The sequence below is a fragment of the Danio rerio genome, chromosome 17 (assembly GCF_052040795.2).
Source record: "Danio rerio strain M-AB ecotype USA chromosome 17, GRCz13ab, whole genome shotgun sequence".
In the NCBI taxonomy this organism is placed as follows: Eukaryota; Metazoa; Chordata; class Actinopteri; order Cypriniformes; family Danionidae; genus Danio; species Danio rerio.
In genome coordinates, this window is record NC_141037.1 from 20,721,024 (window position 1) to 20,740,550 (window position 19,527).

A 19,527-nucleotide genomic window follows, 5' to 3' on the forward strand; every position below is an offset into this window, starting at 1 on the left:
ACATATTATTACATAGTTTTACATATATGAATCTTGTTTGTTGCCTTTAAAAAATAATAATAATGCATGTTTTGTATTTCATCCTTGCACTCGCATCAAATCTTTGATTTTATTTTATTATTTGTTTTAGTAGTCTATGAATGGGTGTACTTGTTTAAATAGGTATGTATTTTTAACTACTTGAAGACTACTTCAGCAATGGTCTTCATAATTTAGACAATATTAATGAAACTCATACCCTAAAGTAATGCCAATAAATGTGAACCGAACCAAAAGAAATGCTTTGTCTAAATATATGGTCTTTTTTTTTTTTTTTTGCAACAAAAACAGTTGACAAGTTTGTAGCATTATTTGTTTGCAGCTTATGAATTACATTGTCAATGGAAAAAGTTACAAGAGAAAGAAAGAGAATAATAATAATAAAGAACAATATAAACTTGAGAGTAAGACATTTAACAATCAACTACAGTACATAGTCATTACAAAATAAAATAGTTCTGTTTTATTATTTAGATAATGGAATAAATGTAAATAATGATAAAATTCTGGTATTTGAAAATTCTATATCCACAAATGCTAATTTACTAAGAAAATAAATCAAATTTAAAACAAAACAAGCATTTCTTTTAGTAGAGGAAGATTTGTAATAAACAAAAATAATTTATAAATTAATAAAAAAATAAATGACACAGTTTTAGTATGAAATTGACAAAATTAACATTTTACATCAATGTTAGAATGAAACCTTTTCAAAAATTGTTTCAAATTTGTTGATTAATTAAAAAGATACTTCTTCCAATAAGAGATTACAGGGAGACAATGTAACAACATTTCCAATAAAAAGAAATCTAAATTTTTTTTTTTTATCAGAAAAACAAATTTTGCCTATAAACAGTCTGTTGGATCCAGATCCTTTTGTAGGAGGGAGATGATTGCTATTTTTAAAGAGCATAGTAATTCAAAATGTTATAACTCCCCTAACAATGGCATATTTTTTGGGGACTTACTGGTATGTTATATTTTGGAAATAAATTTAAAGTAATTCATTAAAACTGACTAACTAAAAGCAAACTGTTGTTAAACCGTTGACTGAAAAACAAACATTTATTTTTAATCCAAAAAAATTTTGTGAGGAGTAAAATTGTGCTTATGAATTAAAGCTCAGGCCAAAAGTACTTTTTTTTTTGTAATTTGAAACTAACAGGAATTTTGGTTATGTTATAATTACACAATAGAAATGAATGCCTCCAACAAAAGCAAAAACCCGTTTCCAAATAAATCTTCCTTATTACTGGTTAAGCCAATTAATTTCGAAAGTTTAATTTGAAGAGCAGAATTAAATAGAATTAAGACGTCCTTTATTATACACATTTATTATAACAGACTTTTTCATATAGAGGCATTCATTTTTCAAGACAATATAAGATAAAATTTTTTTAATTTATTTATTTTTTAATAAGATCACCTAAGGGCTGCACGGTGGCACACTGGGTAGCACTGTCGCCTCACAGCAAGAAAGTCGCTGGTTTGAGCCTTGGCTGGGTCAGTTGGCGTTTCTGTGTGGAGTTTGGATGTTCTCTCCGTGTTGGCGTGGGTTTCTTCCGGGTGCTCCGGTTTCCCCACAAGTCCAAAGAGGTACAGGTAAATCGGGTAACTTTAAGCTAAATTGTCCGTAGGTTGTGAATGATGTGTATGGATGTTTTCCAGTGTTGGGTTGCAGCAGCTGCAAGAGCATCCGCTGCGTAAAACATGCTGGATAAATTGGCGGTTCATTCCGCTGTTGCGACCCCAGATTAGCACAGGGACTACGTTGAAAAGAACATGAATGAAGATCACTTAAAACACCTACTTCAATTTCCGCAAAGCGTTAATCCTGTTTCTGTAACCCAATCAAACCCGCTCTCTTCTAACACGTGTTTAGATCCTCCAGTCTCATCCAAACAACTTCGTCCTTTGTATCACGTGGTTTCATTCCACGTCTGCGAAGGGAAGCCAGATTTACAGCGGAGCATCTGAAACCTCGACTGCTATCAAACCCCAATTTAAAGATGAAAATATCCAGTCGGTGTCATGCAGTTGGATGATTTGACTCTGGAATGGATTTAGAGGAGGCTTTCCAGGTGGTTGGAGAGTTTGGAAGTCACCAGAAGCGGATGATCACAGTGCTGGTGTTCCTCCAGGTAACTAATGATACATGCAAATGCATAAACAGAGGACTGACATGTATTTATGTAGGTAAATGTATTTGCGTTTCCGATAGCACGAGCCGGCAATCTATGCAAAATGGATATATTGAGGGTCAAACCTTGTCTTGTTTGCAATACCTTATCTTTAGGCAGTGGATGTATTTGCTTTCGTATGAGTGAATAATTAACTAAATTGTGCGTTTGTTTGTTTACCTCTTCCTTCATTTCGGTTTAATTTGCGGGAGTTTTTATAATCCCAGGTTTAATGCACTTAGTCATCTACAATACAATGCAAAAAATATGAAGGATTTAGCATTATTGGTGGAAGGCATTGACAGTCATGATAAAAAATGTAATAATAAACATATTCATCCAATTCTTCAGCAAATAAATCGTATTTTTCCGCGAGGCAGATTCCATTGGGTTGTAATTAGTAATATAGACTAGAGAAAGGCTTTTGTTGCCTCATAAGTACTTTCTACCTAATAAAACTAAAGAAATCCACTTTAAAATATTGCATAAAATATATCCGGCTAACTCATTTATTTCCAAATATGTTGATATTCTGAGTAATTGTACATTTGTGTTAAGGATGATGAAACTTTAATACATTTAATTTGTATATGTGAATTTGTTCAGAAATTTTGTTTCGACTAGTATCAATATTCAAACACTCCTCGTTCCTCAATCGTTTAGTTTCATCCTTTAGCACAATCTTTAAGATTAAAATAAATTATTTGTTATTACTCAGTCTAAAGAATTTATCTTAATTTTTTTTATTCATTCATTTATTCATTCATTCATTCATTTTCTTTTCGGCTTAGTCCCTTTGGGTCGTCAAACCAGCAACCTTCTTGCTGTGAGGCAAACGTGCTACCCACTTCGCCAACGTGCAGCCCTCAACTTTTTTAAATCTTGTTTGGAATTTTTTTATACATAAATAAAAATTAGTTCATTCATTCAACTTTCAACTAACTACCACACATAACACATAGTACACATCTTTAGTAAAACAACTGTATGAGTAGGGGTTACACTGTCCAACAGAGATCAAATCAGGTGACAAAGGACAAGGAGAAAAGGTCGGTAGACAGCAAAGGGGTTCGCCTGATGTAAGGAGGTAGGGCATTTGACATTTATAAAGGACTTATAAAGCATAAATAGTCCTGACTTTAGATTAGGTCACAAAACTGCATGAAGTTGAGTTAATAAAGCATTTATTAACATATAAATTAACTATTAAAATAGGCCTGAATAACAAGAATCATAAATGTTATTTTCAACAGTTTATTAATCATTTACCAACTCATTCTTAATGATCTTAAAAACCTCCAACTACTCTTAAATAGAAATGGTTTGTAGATATAATTCAATACTTAATTTAGTATTGAAAAATAAATCAATAACAAATTATGAAAGTAAACTTATATAGCACATTATAAATGTTGTTATTGTCAAGAAAACAGCATTTGTAGCTGCAGTTATAAACTGCTTATTAATGTAGAGTTAATGCACAACAAATAATGAATTCACTAGATGCTAATGCTTCATAAATGGTTCATAGTGTGTAGTTATTATAAAGTGTTAAAGTTGTTGTAATCCAGAAAAGAACATTACTGCAATGCTTCTCATTAATTATTGAGCAGTAGGAAAAAAATAGACCAAATTAGCTAGACGCGTTTACATGTCAGGTAATATTCTTGATTTATTGATAAGCTAAATGTATCTTGCTTCATTTATTTTCATACAGAGTGTATTTTTAAACTTCCTTCCCATTACTCTGTATTGTCTTGAATGGTAATCTTAATACTTTTAAATCCAGCATTCATTTCAATAAAGATGACAGGTGGTTTTCTTAAAAAATTCTACTTAACATCAGGGAAAATTGTGCACCCAGTACCTTAAAAACAATTTTAGTGATTAGTCTCATAGCTGGTAGAATATGAAATTATGTTCGTAAGTCAATGACTTACCTTTTACTAAAAATAAAGGGAAACAATTAAGTTTTTTTAAAAGAATCAAAGAAGATGTGTTTTCAGGCGTCAATAAGTAATGCCGCTCTATTTTTTCTTCTGTAAATTAGAATATTTTTATTATTAAAAAAGGAATTCTTAAGCTATCCTTCAAAGTTTTTAATAATGTAAATATTTGTGTTTTTAGTATGATTTTTAATGTTTTTTTTGGTATGATTTTTAGTATGACATTTATTATGATTGCTTTTCCTTTTATACATAATAACGTGTACAGGTCAAATAAGTTTGTCGTTTGATTTTTAAATAAATATATATATATGCTATGCAGAATTAAAATGGCATACTATTTCTCATATTTTGTTTAGTAATCAATTTAATATTCACTTTGATTGCATTTATTATCATTTCTATGTATATAAAATAACTATTTTGTCAATTTAATTTGATGCAGACATAAAAAATGAGATGTCTTATTTTGACCCAAAGACATTCTAGTTTTTAATTTGAGTGTTGTTTTGATTTAATCAGATTTACATGGCATGTCAGTCCATGCTCATCATCTTAGTGGGTGCTGTGCCAGAATATCACATAGAACCAGTAACTGAAGGTGTGGATGGAGACGTAACCCAAAGTGTGAAATTCACAGAGGATGTCAACTCAATTGTGACTGAGGTAAGAGACTGTCAGTAATGTAGTAAAACCTGAGTAAGCTTGATCATGTTTTCAAAAAGCAGCTTGTCTTCATATCAAATTTGAAAGAACTAATCTTTTAACTAGTCTTCTATTATTTATGTTGGAGCAGGACAGCAGGTATACATAAATATATATTGTTTATTTTTTGCAGTGGTACCTGGTTAAACATCAAGCCTACAAAGTGAATTTGGCTGGGTCTCTGTTCTTTGCTGGTGTGCTGATTGGAAATGTCGTGTTTGGACCACTATCCGATAAAATTGGGAGGAAACCTGTTTTTTTAACTGGTAGGAAAGAGATGAACTTGTATCTGTAATCTACACATTGTTATAGGGCTTGCAACATTAAGCACTAAACATCTGCAGTCTGTTTAAATTGTTTTGTAAATAATGTCAGCCTTAAAGTCGTAGATACCCACTTTTGCAAAATGTTTGCTGTAATATATATGCAAAACAAAATGAATCAGCTTAGCTCCTGCAGATACACAGAGGTCTTGAATTGAGTTGAATTATCAAATCACAAAAAAAAAATCACAGTCAGGTCCATTAATTTTCTGCTAAAAAGTAGTGATGGCCAAATAATAATTGTGATTAATTACATCCAAAGTAAAGGTTTATTTTGACAAACAAGCAGATATGCAAAACATTTTTCGCATAGATATTTAAATTGATAAATTGTTAATTATTTCAAAATTAAACGCGTTAATTTTGACAGCACTAATATATATATATATATATATATATATATATATATATATATATATATATATATATATATATATATATATAATTTTTTTATATATATATATAATTTTTTTTTTCTTTTTTTCTTTTTTTTCTTTTCGACTTAGTCCCTTTATTAATCAGGGGTCACCGCAGCCGAATGAACCGGCAACTTATCCTGCATATGTTTTACGTAGCGAATGCCCTTCCAGCTGCAACCCATCACTGAGAAGCACCCATACACTCTCATTCACTAACATACACTACAGACAATTTAGATTAAAGGGGCTAATAATTTTAACCTAAAAATGCCTTTTAAAAAAGTAATAACTGCTTTTATTCTTGCCGAAATAAAACAAAAAAGACTTTTCCCAGAAGAAAAAAATATTATCAGACACAGTCAAAATTCCCTTGCTCTGTTGAACATCATTTGCGAAATATTTAAAAAAGAAAAAAATATGTGTGTGTGTACATTAATGCGTTCTATAGCTGCTCTGCACTGCATAGATGTTGCTTCACATGATACACAACCAACTCAAAGCCAAAAGGAAAAAAAACCAATAATTTATCATACGATATCGACTCCTCTTTCTCAGGTCTGTTTTTTGAGGTCTTGTTTGGTTATGGCACCGCATTAGCACCCAGTTATGAGGCGTTCGCTGTGTCTCGGCTGCTGGTTGGTGTGATGAATGGAGGAATGGCGTTGGTCTGCTTTGTTTTGACTCAGGAATATGTGGGAAAGTCCTACTGGGCGATGACAGGTGCACATTTATCTATTATACAAACATTTTCACTGTTTACTTTCACAGTAATCGCATGATACTAATGTGTTTCTCTGTGTTCCAGGGACCTTGACTAATATGACCTTTGCAGTGGGCATCTCTCTGTTCGCTGCGTTGGGTTATTATGTTCGGCCGTGGCGAAACCTCGCAACTGCTGCCAACTGTCCTGGACTTTTGCTCTTCCTGCTGTGTGTGTGAGTTAGATCACTGCATCCTGTTCAACTATAGCACTGTGAATTTATTTAAAAGTTGCTGTGTAAAGCTGCTTTTGATGTTGCTTCTTGGACACAAAAGTTATACCCCCTCACCTAAAATCTTAAATACTGAACACTATACTACAATACACAACTCTTCAGTAGTTGATGGTTTATGAATTAGTGTTATGCTTTAAGACTCATATGTTCACTTGGATAGCTATATCTTGTAGCATGTTCAAAGTGTTATTCTTGTTTCACACTTAGCTGATGCTTGATAAGATAAATGCGTATTTGACATGCTGTCCCAAAAGAGAGCCTTGAGCTTAGAGAATCCTCGAGCCTCCGGGGCTCCCTCCTGCTTAGTCGGGAGATAGGGGAGTCTGTGCTTAGGTAGGTCTCAAGAGCTCCCCTGGATTAGGCTAGAAAAGAGGGGAAGGGGTCAGGGTGGATAGGACGATTCTACAATCAGGCTTTTTACTGTATGTGCATTTGGACTCATCTGATTGGTATATTGTGTGATTGTTAATGCGAAATGTTAATGCTGTGATCAATCATAAGCACTCGATCATCTAGAAATTAGTTTATAAAAAACTTCACTTATTGTGTTAAAGTTGCAGTAGATTATTTATTATTATTATTATTATTAATGTATGTATTGTTGTTAGTAAAAGGAGAGTGTAAGGAGAGAAATGGTGCAGAGAGGTTCCCTGCTGTTTAAAGTGTGTTTACGTCTGGGATTTTATGGCATGGCTGTGGCCGACAACAGCCTTAATAAACAACCCTTTTGATAATTGATAACCAAAAAACTGAATACATATTGTTTGATTAGTGTAGTCATCAAAGTCAAAGACAATATCTATTTACAAAAGTGACTATAAAAATACACAGAAAGCATATTTAATTCACATAAAATGTATCCTTTAATGTTTCATAAGAAAAAAAAGTAAATGAGCTATTCAGTGAAACATGTTATTTTATTTTACTATTTTTTTGGAAAACAAAAATAAATCAAATGAACAATGAATTGTAATTTATAAAGTGAAGTTTATTTATAAAATAATTTCGAGAAGACACATGCTTATGATTGCTTGCAGCTGGTCCTGCATTATCCAATTTATGATTTACCAATCAGACGATTCCTAAGCCAATATAAAAACCCTATCGCAGTTTCATATCACAGCCATCTTCATTTTGAAGAATCCCCTCTTCCACCCCTACTCCTCTTCCTTTTTAGATGGGTGACAACGTGGCCCAAAGGTTAACACTGTTGCCTCACAGCAAGGTCACCGGTTTTAGTCCTTACCAAGCCAGCCGATGTTTTTGTGCAGAGTTTTCACGTTCTCCCAGTGCTCGTGTGGGTTTCCCCCAGGTTCCCTGGTTTCCTCCTACCGTCCATTAACATGCAACCTAAGTTAATTGACTCATCTAAATCAGCACCATAGACATGCTCCTAGTAAATAGTTCTCTCTAAAGAGTAAGCACTATCTGTTCATTAGCTACTACAGCAGGGGAGTTATTTAGAGCTACCTGACCTCAAACTCCCCTCTCCTTGCAAACGGTAGGGAGCCCAAGGCTCAAGGATCTTATGAGCTCAGGGCTCTCTCCCGGAACAGCATGTCAAACAAGCTTTATAATCAATCATCAGGTACGTATAAACTCTTGAAGCTAAAATATGAAAATTTATTTTCAGGAAATTACACTATGAACATTTTCAAATGTCAATAGCTAGCCTACTAGCTAAATTCATGGCTAGAAGTTAAAAAATTACAATGCCTGCCTAATTTCTGACATTCTGTTCCCTCAGCATTAAGGCATTAAATGGGTCTTGCACCTCCATATCTGTCAGAACTACTGCTCTCTTACTTTCCTGCTTGATCCCTCAGATCATCTAAGATTGGTCTTTTAAATGTTCCTTGTTGTCGGTTGTCCACTTTAAGTGGAAGGTCTTTTGGCGTTCACGATCTCAAGTTATGGAATACCCTACCACTATCACTAAGAAATAAATAATCTCTGTCTACCTTTAATGCTCACCTAAAAACATATTTTTTATAATCAGTATTTTGCAAAATGTACCTCAATGGCTCTGTGTGTTTGTTTTGTCAATGTGGACGTCAGCTATGTCAAGCGACCTTGAACTATGGAAAGGTGCTATATAAATAAAACTATTACTACTACTTCTTTTCAACTCTACCAGGACTTTGCCAGAATCTCCCCGATGGCTTTACTCTCGGGGTTACACAGAGAAGGCTGAGGACATCCTGCAGGATTTCGCATTGAGGAACGGGAAAGGCAGAATTGTGGTGAAGCTCCGGCGGGCCTCCAGCTCTCCAAACTCATCCAGTCCCGGGGTCTTCCAGCTGGTCACACATCCCGTACTACGCTGGAGGACTGTGGTGCTCATGTATGTGTGGTGAGTGTTTCACAAAACCACTATAAGCTGACAAGAGATGATCTAGATGTCCATTTTTGTATTTCTTTAAAACTTTTGTATTCTTATGTACAAGTTTTATGTGTATATTACAGGTATGCCTGTAGCCTCGTTTATTACGGCCTCACTCTCAGTGCCGGTGAAGATAAAGGTAATCGTTACCTTAGTGTTGCCATGTATGGCTTGGTGGAACTGCCTGCTTATCCTCTCTGCATGTACTTCATTAACAAACCGTGGTAAATACACTCACAGCCACATCTACACCCTGACCTATCACACTCTTCTGCTGTATTCATTTGAGTGTGTTTGTTTTTCTTTCAGGGCAGGCAGGAGAAAGTCAATGGCCAATTTTCTTGCCTTTGCAGGCATATCTTGTCTGCTCACAATGGTTGTACCTGTATCAGGTAATCACTTTTCTTTCACAATTCTAACAGAAAAATTGTAAAACGTGTCATTTGGGTTTGTTTATTAGCAGTCTGGTAAATAATGCTAGCAGTGTGCTAAAAGGAGTTAAACCTGTAGCATATATTCAAAATCTAGTTCCCTAAAGTCTGTTTCTCTTTCCGCAGGGTCTTTATTAAGTGCCACATCGCTGGCTCTAGTGGGAAAACTGATGGTCAGTGCTGCTTTTAATATTGTGTATGTGTATACATCAGAACTCTACCCAACCGTGATCAGGTACAGCCAGCACCTTTGCTGCATGTTTTGTTTGGTGCTTTTTTACACTTACAATTTTCCATAGAAAAAAATATGTTTGAAAGGGTAATTATTTACTCGTTTGTTATCGTCATTCTTTCTTTGAACACACATTAAGCTATTTTGCATGAAATGCAAGAGCTCTCTGATGCTCCATAGACAGGAAGAGAGACACAAGAGATTCAAAGTCCAGAAAAGTATAAGTGTATTATGTTTTGTTGTTGTTGTGTGTGAGCCTATTTATAAAGACACTTTTTTTTAACCCCTGTGGGATAGACGATAAAGTTTTAAATAAATTGAATAAAAAAAAAAAAAACTTAAATATTACCTTGTTGTATCTTATATTTTCTATACCTATACTATGCACAATACAACATAATGCAATTATAGTCCACAACACAACATGCAAGTATCCTATTGCTCATACACTACCTGACAAAAGTCTTGTCGTCTATCCAAGTTTTAGGGACAGCAAATAATAACCTGACTTGTCATCATTTAGTATCAGAAATGGCTTATATGAAAGGCAAAAGCCTCTAGATTACGCTTATTTAACCAAAATAAAATATGATCATGCCTTAATTTTTACTTATTTAATTAGGACAGTAAGGTCTGACTTAGCTTAGATAAAGTCTTGTCACCAACAGAAATAATGTACAGTGTAGAATATAAAGTCATGGTGCAGTGGAAAAATATGTAATATTGATGTTGACTCACATGAGCCTGGAGGACTGCATCCTTACTTCTCTGCAATGACTCAAACAACTTATTATTAAAGTCATCAGGAATGGCAAAGAAAGCATTCTTGCAGGACTCCCAGAGTTCATCAAGATTCTTTGGATTCATCTTCAATTCCCTTCTCCTTTATCTGGCCCCAGACATGCTCAATAATGTTCGTGTGGTGACTGGGCTGGCCAATCCTGGAGCCCCTTGACCTTCTTTGCTTTTAGGAACTTAGATGTGGAGGCTGAAGTATAAGGAGTGCAATCCTGCTGATTAGCCCTCTCCTGTAGTTTGTGATGTAATGGGCAGCACAAATGTCTTGATACCTCAGCTATTGATGTTGCCAGATTTCTCGCACTCTGCCATACTGAATGTAACCCCAAACCATGATTTTTCCTTCACCAAACTTAACTGATTTCTGTGAGAATCTTGGGGTTATGTGGGTTCCAATAGGTCTTCTGCTGTAATTGTGATGACTGGGATGCAGTTCAACAGATACTTTTGTCAGGTAGTGTAGTAAACGCATACTCTGACTTGCGAGACACAGTTGAAGTCATTTGTAAAGGTTTTCTTTTGGCAAACAAAAGTCTTCATATGATTACAATTAAACCCCTGAGTCACATGAAAGGTTTTGACAATGTTTTTCTGGTTACTTTCCTCTTTCTTTCTGTAACCGTTGCTGTTTATGGGGGGTCAGAGAGCTCACGCATTTAATCCAATACATCTTAATTTGCGTTCTTATAATGAAAGAAGGCCTCAGGGGTTTGGAACAACATTAGTGAGCGATTAATGACATCTTTTTCATTTTTGAGTGAACTAACCCTTAAATTTAATGTCACTAATGAAATATTCTATGCTTGAGCTAACGGTGTCCTCTAGTGGAGACTATAATGTAATTCATGAAAGTCTCAGTATGAACAGGTTAAACTGTTGTGTGTGTGTGTTCGTGTTAGGAATGCAGGTTTGGGAGTGTGTTCAATGTCTTGTAGAGTTGGGGGAATTCTGGCACCATTTGTACCAAGTATGGTAAGTCACTAAAGGAAATGGTAATTTTCTAATGCTTTTTTTTGCATTATTATACATTTGCAATAATGAATGAATTGATATACTGCCAAGCTGCTCTTACCATGAAGCATATTTTATTGACATGTGGAAGTTTAAATACCATTAGACCAAATTTTTATAAGGAGAGGATAAGATTCTTCCTGGTGGTACCTTTTTAAAAATGTCCATCAAAGTGATGGACATTTTTAAAAAGGTACCACCAGGAAGAATCTTAAGTTATATATCAAAAATTTAACTGAGAAAATCGTATATAACTTTGAATATGTTTTTGGGTGAAAAATTCTATATTTGTCTATTTAACTTGTTATTGTAATATGAATTTGTTTTTATTATGTAATATTTTAATGTATATCCATTTTGCCATGAAATAGCCATAAGTTGCTGCTGTGGCAATAAATTAATTGATTCATGCAATAAAATACATTAAGTTAAGAAAAAGTGTGTTTGATTATGTACTGACTTGTTTGTTATTTTCCAGAAATCACTGCACACCTCCATGCCATTTATGGTGTTCTGCTTGAGTGGGATTTCTGCAGGCTGTCTGGGTCTCCTCCTGCCGGAGACTCTCAATAAACCTGCAGCTGAAACGCTCGATGAGCTGCACAGCCCCTCATACCAGCGCATCCTCGAGCCACAGGTAAACATCACCATTGCACAGAGTGTTTAATTAAAGAGTGGCATGAAAGATTTCATTCTGGTTGCATGATCATAGCAGCCAGGCATTTATTGTGTTTTTGTATTCCTGGTATAAACCTCTTGTTACATTTACTTTTTGCATTACCTTTCTTCAAGTGTCATTTTGACTTGGCACTTGAAAACACCTATTTTGTATTAAACCCATGAGTAAAATTTCAGCTGAAATCAATGTTTTATTATTAGTTGTGAATTGTATTCAGTTTTGCTTAATTCGTTATGATAGAACAGGGGTGCCCAAACTTTTTTTTATGAAGAGCCAAAAAATAAACATGATTGAGGGCCGTGGGCCGAAGTTTCCATGAATAATTTCCTAGTTTATTTTAAAATAAATAGAAAACATTACTTTAATCATATTAACTAATCCATTATATATTTTCACTTGTTATAATGAACGTATAATAATGAAAACATAAGAATTCCATTCAAACATCATGGAGTTTAATGCCGAATACACTAGTCAAGCTGCACCTGCCTTTACTTTGATTTGCTCACTGAGGACTTCTGAATTGTGCTCTATCCACTGAGCAACAGTATGTTCATTTTTAAAAGAATTGATTCATTTACAACATTTAATTAAAACATTTAATTCAAGTTTTTTTTTCTTTAAAAAAATAAAAGTAACAAATGAAAGCTTACGTTGTGTTAGAAACGACAATGTGTATTAAAAGCATTAACTCCAACCCTCCCCAAAATTCTCCGTCTCTTCACAGATGGGATGGTGGGCCAAATCAAACAATGGGCCAACTTTGGCCTGCAGGCCCTAATTTGGGCATCTCTTTTATAGAATAAATCTGTTATCACAAAATAAACCCCTAAATGTCCATCAAACTATCGTGCACATTTAAAGGAATCCCATGTACAACTTTTCTTTATAATTTTCTATAATGAACTGTTGTATGCCATTAGGTCCGCCTTTTGGAGGAAAAGCACTTAACTGACCACAATGAAGATGATAGTGACTGAGACAAGGACTTTAAAAAATATCTAGCATACATTCCTGCACACAGTTGACCTGAGCCAGTGTTTTGTCCAGAGCCAGACAGAGCGAAAGACTGACGGTGCCTTCCAGAGGATCAGTTCAACACGTTTACCTGTCAGGACCAGATACTCAGTAATAACTCATTCCTCATAGTATCTGACTGTTCCTGCTAATTTTATGTGCTTACTGCCATTTGTGAATGTTTTGTAATGCAAAATGTGACATTACATTCACCAGCATGTAAATGTTAGCATTCGATTAATAATGATGGTTACAAACTGGGTTTTTGTTAGATGCAAAGATAATTTCAACCAGTAATGGTTGAAACTAAAAAATAAATTCTGTCATTATATCATTTAATGCCTTTAGTTTGTCAATCACTCTTGTTGGTAGTTTTCTAAATGTATAATTGTACAGAAGTCTGTCAAGTGCGGCCATTTTTTTATTTTTATTTTTTTCTTGGACATGAAGTAAAATTCACTGAAAACTATCAGTAATAATTTAAATCTTTGATTCTTACTTGTATGTACGGCCTTTGTTTTTACACAAAAAATGCTATATATTTACATATATATGAAAAACGAGTGTATAAACACCGAAATGTGAAAATTATATCAGCATGTTTGTGATAATGAATAATGGCAGAATTTATTACTTTTGTGTTATTCTTCTCTAAACTGAAGAGTAAAATTGTTACACGTGTATATTTGTGTATATTTCTGTACATATTTGAACGCACATTCGCTTTCGTCGAAGTGTAAATAAATACCTCAAGTGTAAGAAGCGTGAATATTCTTTATTTAACCAATAGATGGCGCTGTGTTGGGGTGTCTGAACTGAAGTCACCTCTGACCTGCTCCAGTCCTCGTGCTGGTGAAGTCAGCTCTGACGCAGGTGAACAGCGCTCAGGTAAACCACAGGATTCGGGAGCTGGAAGTTTCAAAGAAGCCGACACCATTTTTTAAACCACAAACCTGTTTCCTTCTCTCTTTCCTTGCTGTAATGGCAGCCTGTGGCGCTGCATGTAGCTGACAGAACAGGTTGACAGAGAGCAGGCATTAACTATAATAACTGTTTTCATTCTTGAAGTCTCCCTCCGAGGCCTGGCGGGCGTTATATCACCTAGCACAGGGAGATAAACAGCACATACAGAAGGTGCGGTCTTCTGACTGCATCATATATATGCCCCCTGAGTTCAACGTGTAATAAAAAACGAATAAATGTGTCTGTTATTAAGTCTGCCTCAGACATAAACATAATTACAAAGTTTGTATATGGTAGAAACACTTAAAGTTGATTTAAATGTATGTTGGAATTCATTTATGAAATGCAAATGAGTACAAAAAATGACGAAACGAAAAAGCATACTATATTGGTTTTTGTGTTACTGATTCAAGTTTATTTATATAGCGCTTTTCACAATAATTGTTTCAAAGTTGTTAACCGTTGTTGTAAGTTGTTTAACCGCCAACTTATCCAACATTAGTTTTACACAGCGGATGCTCTTCCAGCTGCAAACCAGTAGCCTACTGCGAAACATAAAACTGTTCTGGAAAGCATCGTTAGATATGCTATCACAGTTTAAATTGGCATATTTACAGTGTAAATCTAAGTTGATGCATCTCTAAAGACAGGATGGAAAATTGTTGGGCATGATGAATAGTTTAGGTTGAACTGATATAAGATATCCTTTGTAGACAGTTTCAGCGAGTTTACTTAAGAGTTTATCTTAATTAGCATTATTATTGTTGTAACTTCTGTATTTTGTATTGTTTTTATTGTTTGTTTTTATGGAACGTGCCGCAATATGTTGATGCCCATAGCACATTTTCTGTCAAGGACAATAAAATTTACTACTACTACTGCAATATGTACTGTGAGAAAAAAGATGGAGTGTATAAAATATTTTACAGCTTCTTTAGTCAAGTAAGGTTGTAAATGCCTGAAGTTGGCCAGATTAAATTGAACAATTTTAACGACCTTCTTGTCATGCTTTTGGGATGTCAATTGTGAATTTAGAGTTAGACCTATATATTTCAAATCAGAGACAACCCTGAGTTTTTCTTCTTAAACAAGTACATCAGGATGATGGAGAACTGTCAGTGATTGTGAGAAAAACTTACAAACAGATTTTCCTTTATTCAAATTAAGATACGAGTCACAAAACCAATCAGAGACATGAACCAATGCCTCAGTTAAATAATTTGCCGCCAGTTGTTTTCCGCATACACATATAGAACTGTGTCATAAGCATACTCAATATTAATAGTAGGCCAGACTTAACTAAAATTCTATATGTATTCTATAATAATAAATCAAGGAAAAGCTAATTTATTTTTTGTTGCTTCATGTGCAAGGATTCCTAATGTATAAACCAAATTCTGTTTCTGAAAACAGTTTTCCCACAAATCATCATTATTATAAACACCACTGGTACTTATTTATGTAAAGAGAGATACGCTGGAGTGATGTCACTTTCCTGCCTAGAGCATATGATCACATTGGGAAAGCACAACAACTGTCACACACCTGGTGCAGAAAAGTACCTTCGGTTCAATATCAGGTCATTGTGATTCTATGTGGGTGTGGGAAGACAGTGTTGTGAGGTGAGCCATCAACACAGGTATGAAGCCTGAGGAGGAAGCCAGATTTCTGGAAAATTATAGAACAATATGACCTGAGACTGAACTTGCAGGATTGTTGCTGCAGGCCACACTGCAGGCCTACTGGTTTTGTCTGTATAAATAAGCAAAAGGACCTGTGAAAACAATGGCTTCGGAATAAAGGATGTAATTCATCTGGTGCTTACTTACTAATGCTCTGAAATGTTGTAACATTTTATTTTAATAGTAGCCTAAACACAATTTAATTTATTAGCCTATTATGCTGTTTTAATGTAGCCTACAGATATATCATCAACACTTAGAGTAAAACTAATTTTACCATTTAACGCTAACCTAAAAATCTGTATACACCGGATATTTAATTTAGTGTTTTCCCCAACAATTATTTTCGTCAACACAAGCGTTTCTGAGCTTGCGTACAACGTAATAAAAGAACATTTTCAATTTTGTGCCGAGACAGAAACTAGGAATAACATTTTCTTATTATTAAAATCTTATTAAATATTCATATCAACAGCCAATCATAACTCTTGCTTGAATACCCGGCGATCACCGGAAATGAGTCACACACCACACGGGTCGCTGTTTTCGGTTACCTTCAGGATAACATGATACCTTTAGGATGCAGCCTCTGAAATGAGAGTCAGCTACAGACAGCCCAAACAGGTACCACGATGAACCACTCGATTCCGCCATCTTGTAACGGTCAACGTAAGTGAGTGACATCAGTGAGTTGTTTTTAAGATTTGTGCACTTCTTAAAAAAAATATTAGTTATAAAAAAAAAAAAGAAATTAGGATAACATTTCAAGGGTACATTAAGTTACTTTGTTGCGAATGAATGTTTGGTTTTTCAAACAAAGAACTTAATGTGTTAGTTAAAATCTTTTTCTTGTATGATTTTTGTTTGTTACCTTGCTAAAATATTACGTTAGCAAAATATTGCCATTTCGTTGCTTTCCAATGGTGCCATGAATCTCAAAATCCTATTTGAATGTCACAAAATAGGCCTACAAATTATAGCTTATTTTTAATGATTAACAGCTGATGCTTTGTTTTGGTATTTGTGGTGGAAATCATTGGAACTTGTATTTTCCTCTCTCTCATTTTATGTTAGAATACTTTTTTGCTGAAGTCTACTTTTTTGGAAACTGTCGCAGGTGCATAATAAGCTTGCTTGCCCTCCAGGTGTGAGTATTTTAACTATTCTAATGGTAAGGCATATATGTGAAAAAATCTAAGAAGAAGAAAGAAAATGTTTCTAGTGTGTATGGGAAGATCTAGGGCTGCACAATACCGTTTCAGCATTTGTAACTTTAGCAGCGATTAATTTTATTGAATTACTTTATTTTTATCATTCAGTTAGCATACTTGCACTACGCTATCCGAACGTGCCCAACCCAGTTCCCTAGATCGTTTGAGAAGTGTGAGTGCTCTGAATCGAGCTCAGGCGTGGTTCACTTGGCCCGCCCTGGCTCGGTCGGAAGAGGTGTGCCAGAGCGCTGTTCACTTGGGCTTTGGCGCGGTACGCTTGTAGTGTTAGTGCAAATTGCGCCTGAAGCCGAAACTGGATATGAGACGTTACTTTTAAGGGACTGTTTCATATTGATTTATTAATCATTCTTACTGTTCAATTAACGCAAGCTGTCATAGTTTATTAAAGACGCTAACCCTTCACTGCACGACAGCTGCACCTTTAGCAAACCTCCTAATACCTGCAGCACGAGGACTTTATAATTGTTTATGAGCATCAAAAGTGGCTGATCTGTTTGGCGAAATATTTCACTGCGATATAAAGAAATCTCCACTGTGCTGAGCGAGAGAGCTTACTGAACATCACATCATCGATGACGTAAGCGTGCCCAGGCCCGAAAGTGATATAAGCGTGGGCCGTCGGGGGAGACGGAAGGGGGGACAAGCGTGCTTTGGCCCGGTTCAAGACAATTGTACATAGTCTGAGTACGGCCTTAGACTCACAAAACGATAAAACACTTTTTGAATTGTATCTTTATCTTGATTGTATTTATGGATTGTTATGCTTGAAAATACATAAATGCACTGCAAATAACACAGACCTCATCGAAAACATGTCAGGTAACCCCAAAAAGTTTATACATTGTTTGTTGGATTTATGGAGATGCACTCCCACTGCAGAATCATCAAATTGATCTAACAATATAAATTCTTTCCAAATAGAGATATTCAAGTTATCTGGTGAAACTGTATTCATTTTGCAATATATATCACAAAATAAAGAAATATCGCAATGCTAGATTTTTCCAACATCATGCCCTTGAAAAAAACGTTGATTATTTTGTTCAGGTGTGTTGGCATGAAATCTAAATTGCCTTTTTTTTGTATTTTTGCAAAAATGAAAGTTTAATAAATTACCATTACCTTCCCTCTCCCCTCAAAAGGAAATTTCTTCTTTTCTGGTCACATGTAATGTCCTTAGGGCAGTGCTATCCGTGCATGTCTAATTTATGCCATGCTTTTGTCCATTGTCCATCTTCCTCCATGATGTTAGCAATCTTCATAATCGCCTATCTTCCAACGATCCAATCAGTTCCCAAAGGATGAAATCATGTACAGCCCTACTTTTTTGTTTTGTTTTAAATTTCAAGATTATTTCAATAGGCTGTATGCACAGCTAGAGTTTTAAAGCCAATGATAAACTTCCGGTGAAAGCTTAATTTGACTATTTTCAATTTCACAAGGTTGTTTTTACAGCATTGATGTTGTAATGTAATTACAATATATTCATTAAGTTGTTCAAGCGTAAAACAAGATGAAAGACCGTTGTAATCACTAGCGATTTCAAAAGCAACAGGCTAGCGCAGAAATTCGATTGAAAATATCTGGGTAAAATAAACTCCTATTTTAAAGACATGGCAGGGGAAAATGGATTTTAATGGAGGGCTTCTTGTTTGATCTGAGACCCACCTCATATCGTATATATAACAGGCAGTGAAGATTGCTGATTTTTTTTTTTAAAGTGTAATTTTGTAATGGATAGACTGGGAATTAAAAGTCTATGTGCATATAGCCCATTGGGTGTATGCCTCCATGATATGAGAAAAAATGGCAATCTTAAATTTCATGCCAACTTTAGGGTGTTACAAGGAAAGGAGGAACTAATTCAGAATAATATTTAGAAAAGCTTGCAAATACGCATTTATTATATGCAAAGCAAATGGCCAAACTTTAATGTCACTTAAAAAGCTTTTTGATTACAAATCAGTTGAGACAGTATCACTGAGGACCATCTAATTTGATGACAGATTTGTGAATTGAGATGCCACTGTACTTTATTTGTAATCCCATTCAATTTCAACAGCAAAAAGTCCTCCCTGCGATGCTGTAGACGCTCAGTCAAGCTGAACCCTTTCATTCATAAGCATTTTTGCACCATCAAACGCTCATGCAGATGTGCTGACAGTGGGTGTAGCATTATCACTAAACTGATTCTTCTTTATTAAAGCATGTCAATCACCCTCTCGGTGAACCCTGAAAACTCACCCAGCATCTGTATTTGATGAATGTGACTTTAAAATATGCAGCACTGCCGTTTACTGTGATTAACCCAAGGCCGTGAGAAAATTAGTTGTATAACTCAAATTCAGTCAACTTTGGTCAACAACAAGTTCCATCACAGTCTGTTGGATGTTTCCCCTCATATTTGCTTCATGAATGAATATCCCCCTGAAGGAAGTACAGTAGGCAATAACACGTTATCCTGAGGTGAGAATGATCATGTGCCAAAGACC

At 35.0% G+C, this 19,527-nt stretch overlaps 1 protein-coding gene and 1 long non-coding RNA gene across 13 annotated transcripts in view; both read left to right on the plus strand.

The window, feature by feature from the left end:
• The first annotated feature begins 1,970 nt into the window (after positions 1–1,970).
• Positions 1,971–13,917, plus strand: slc22a15 (solute carrier family 22 member 15). Its single transcript, NM_001109699.1, is given in 12 exon segments — positions 1,971–2,180; positions 4,688–4,831; positions 5,004–5,136; positions 6,168–6,332; positions 6,418–6,547; positions 8,745–8,960; positions 9,074–9,214; positions 9,300–9,382; positions 9,548–9,656; positions 11,351–11,423; positions 11,941–12,099; positions 13,065–13,917. Coding segments are annotated over 12 exon segments (1,494 nt in total). The 5' UTR covers positions 1,971–2,096; the 3' UTR covers positions 13,122–13,917.
• Positions 13,918–16,345: 2,428 nt separating this feature from the next.
• Positions 16,346–19,527, plus strand: part of LOC141378551 (uncharacterized) — a 102,747-nt gene continuing 99,565 nt past the window's right edge. For all 12 annotated transcript variants that reach the window (XR_015513307.1, XR_015513296.1, XR_015513301.1 and 9 more), the window contains exon 1: positions 16,346–16,472. This is a non-coding gene — a long non-coding RNA (uncharacterized LOC141378551). The remainder of the gene's footprint in view (positions 16,473–19,527) is intronic.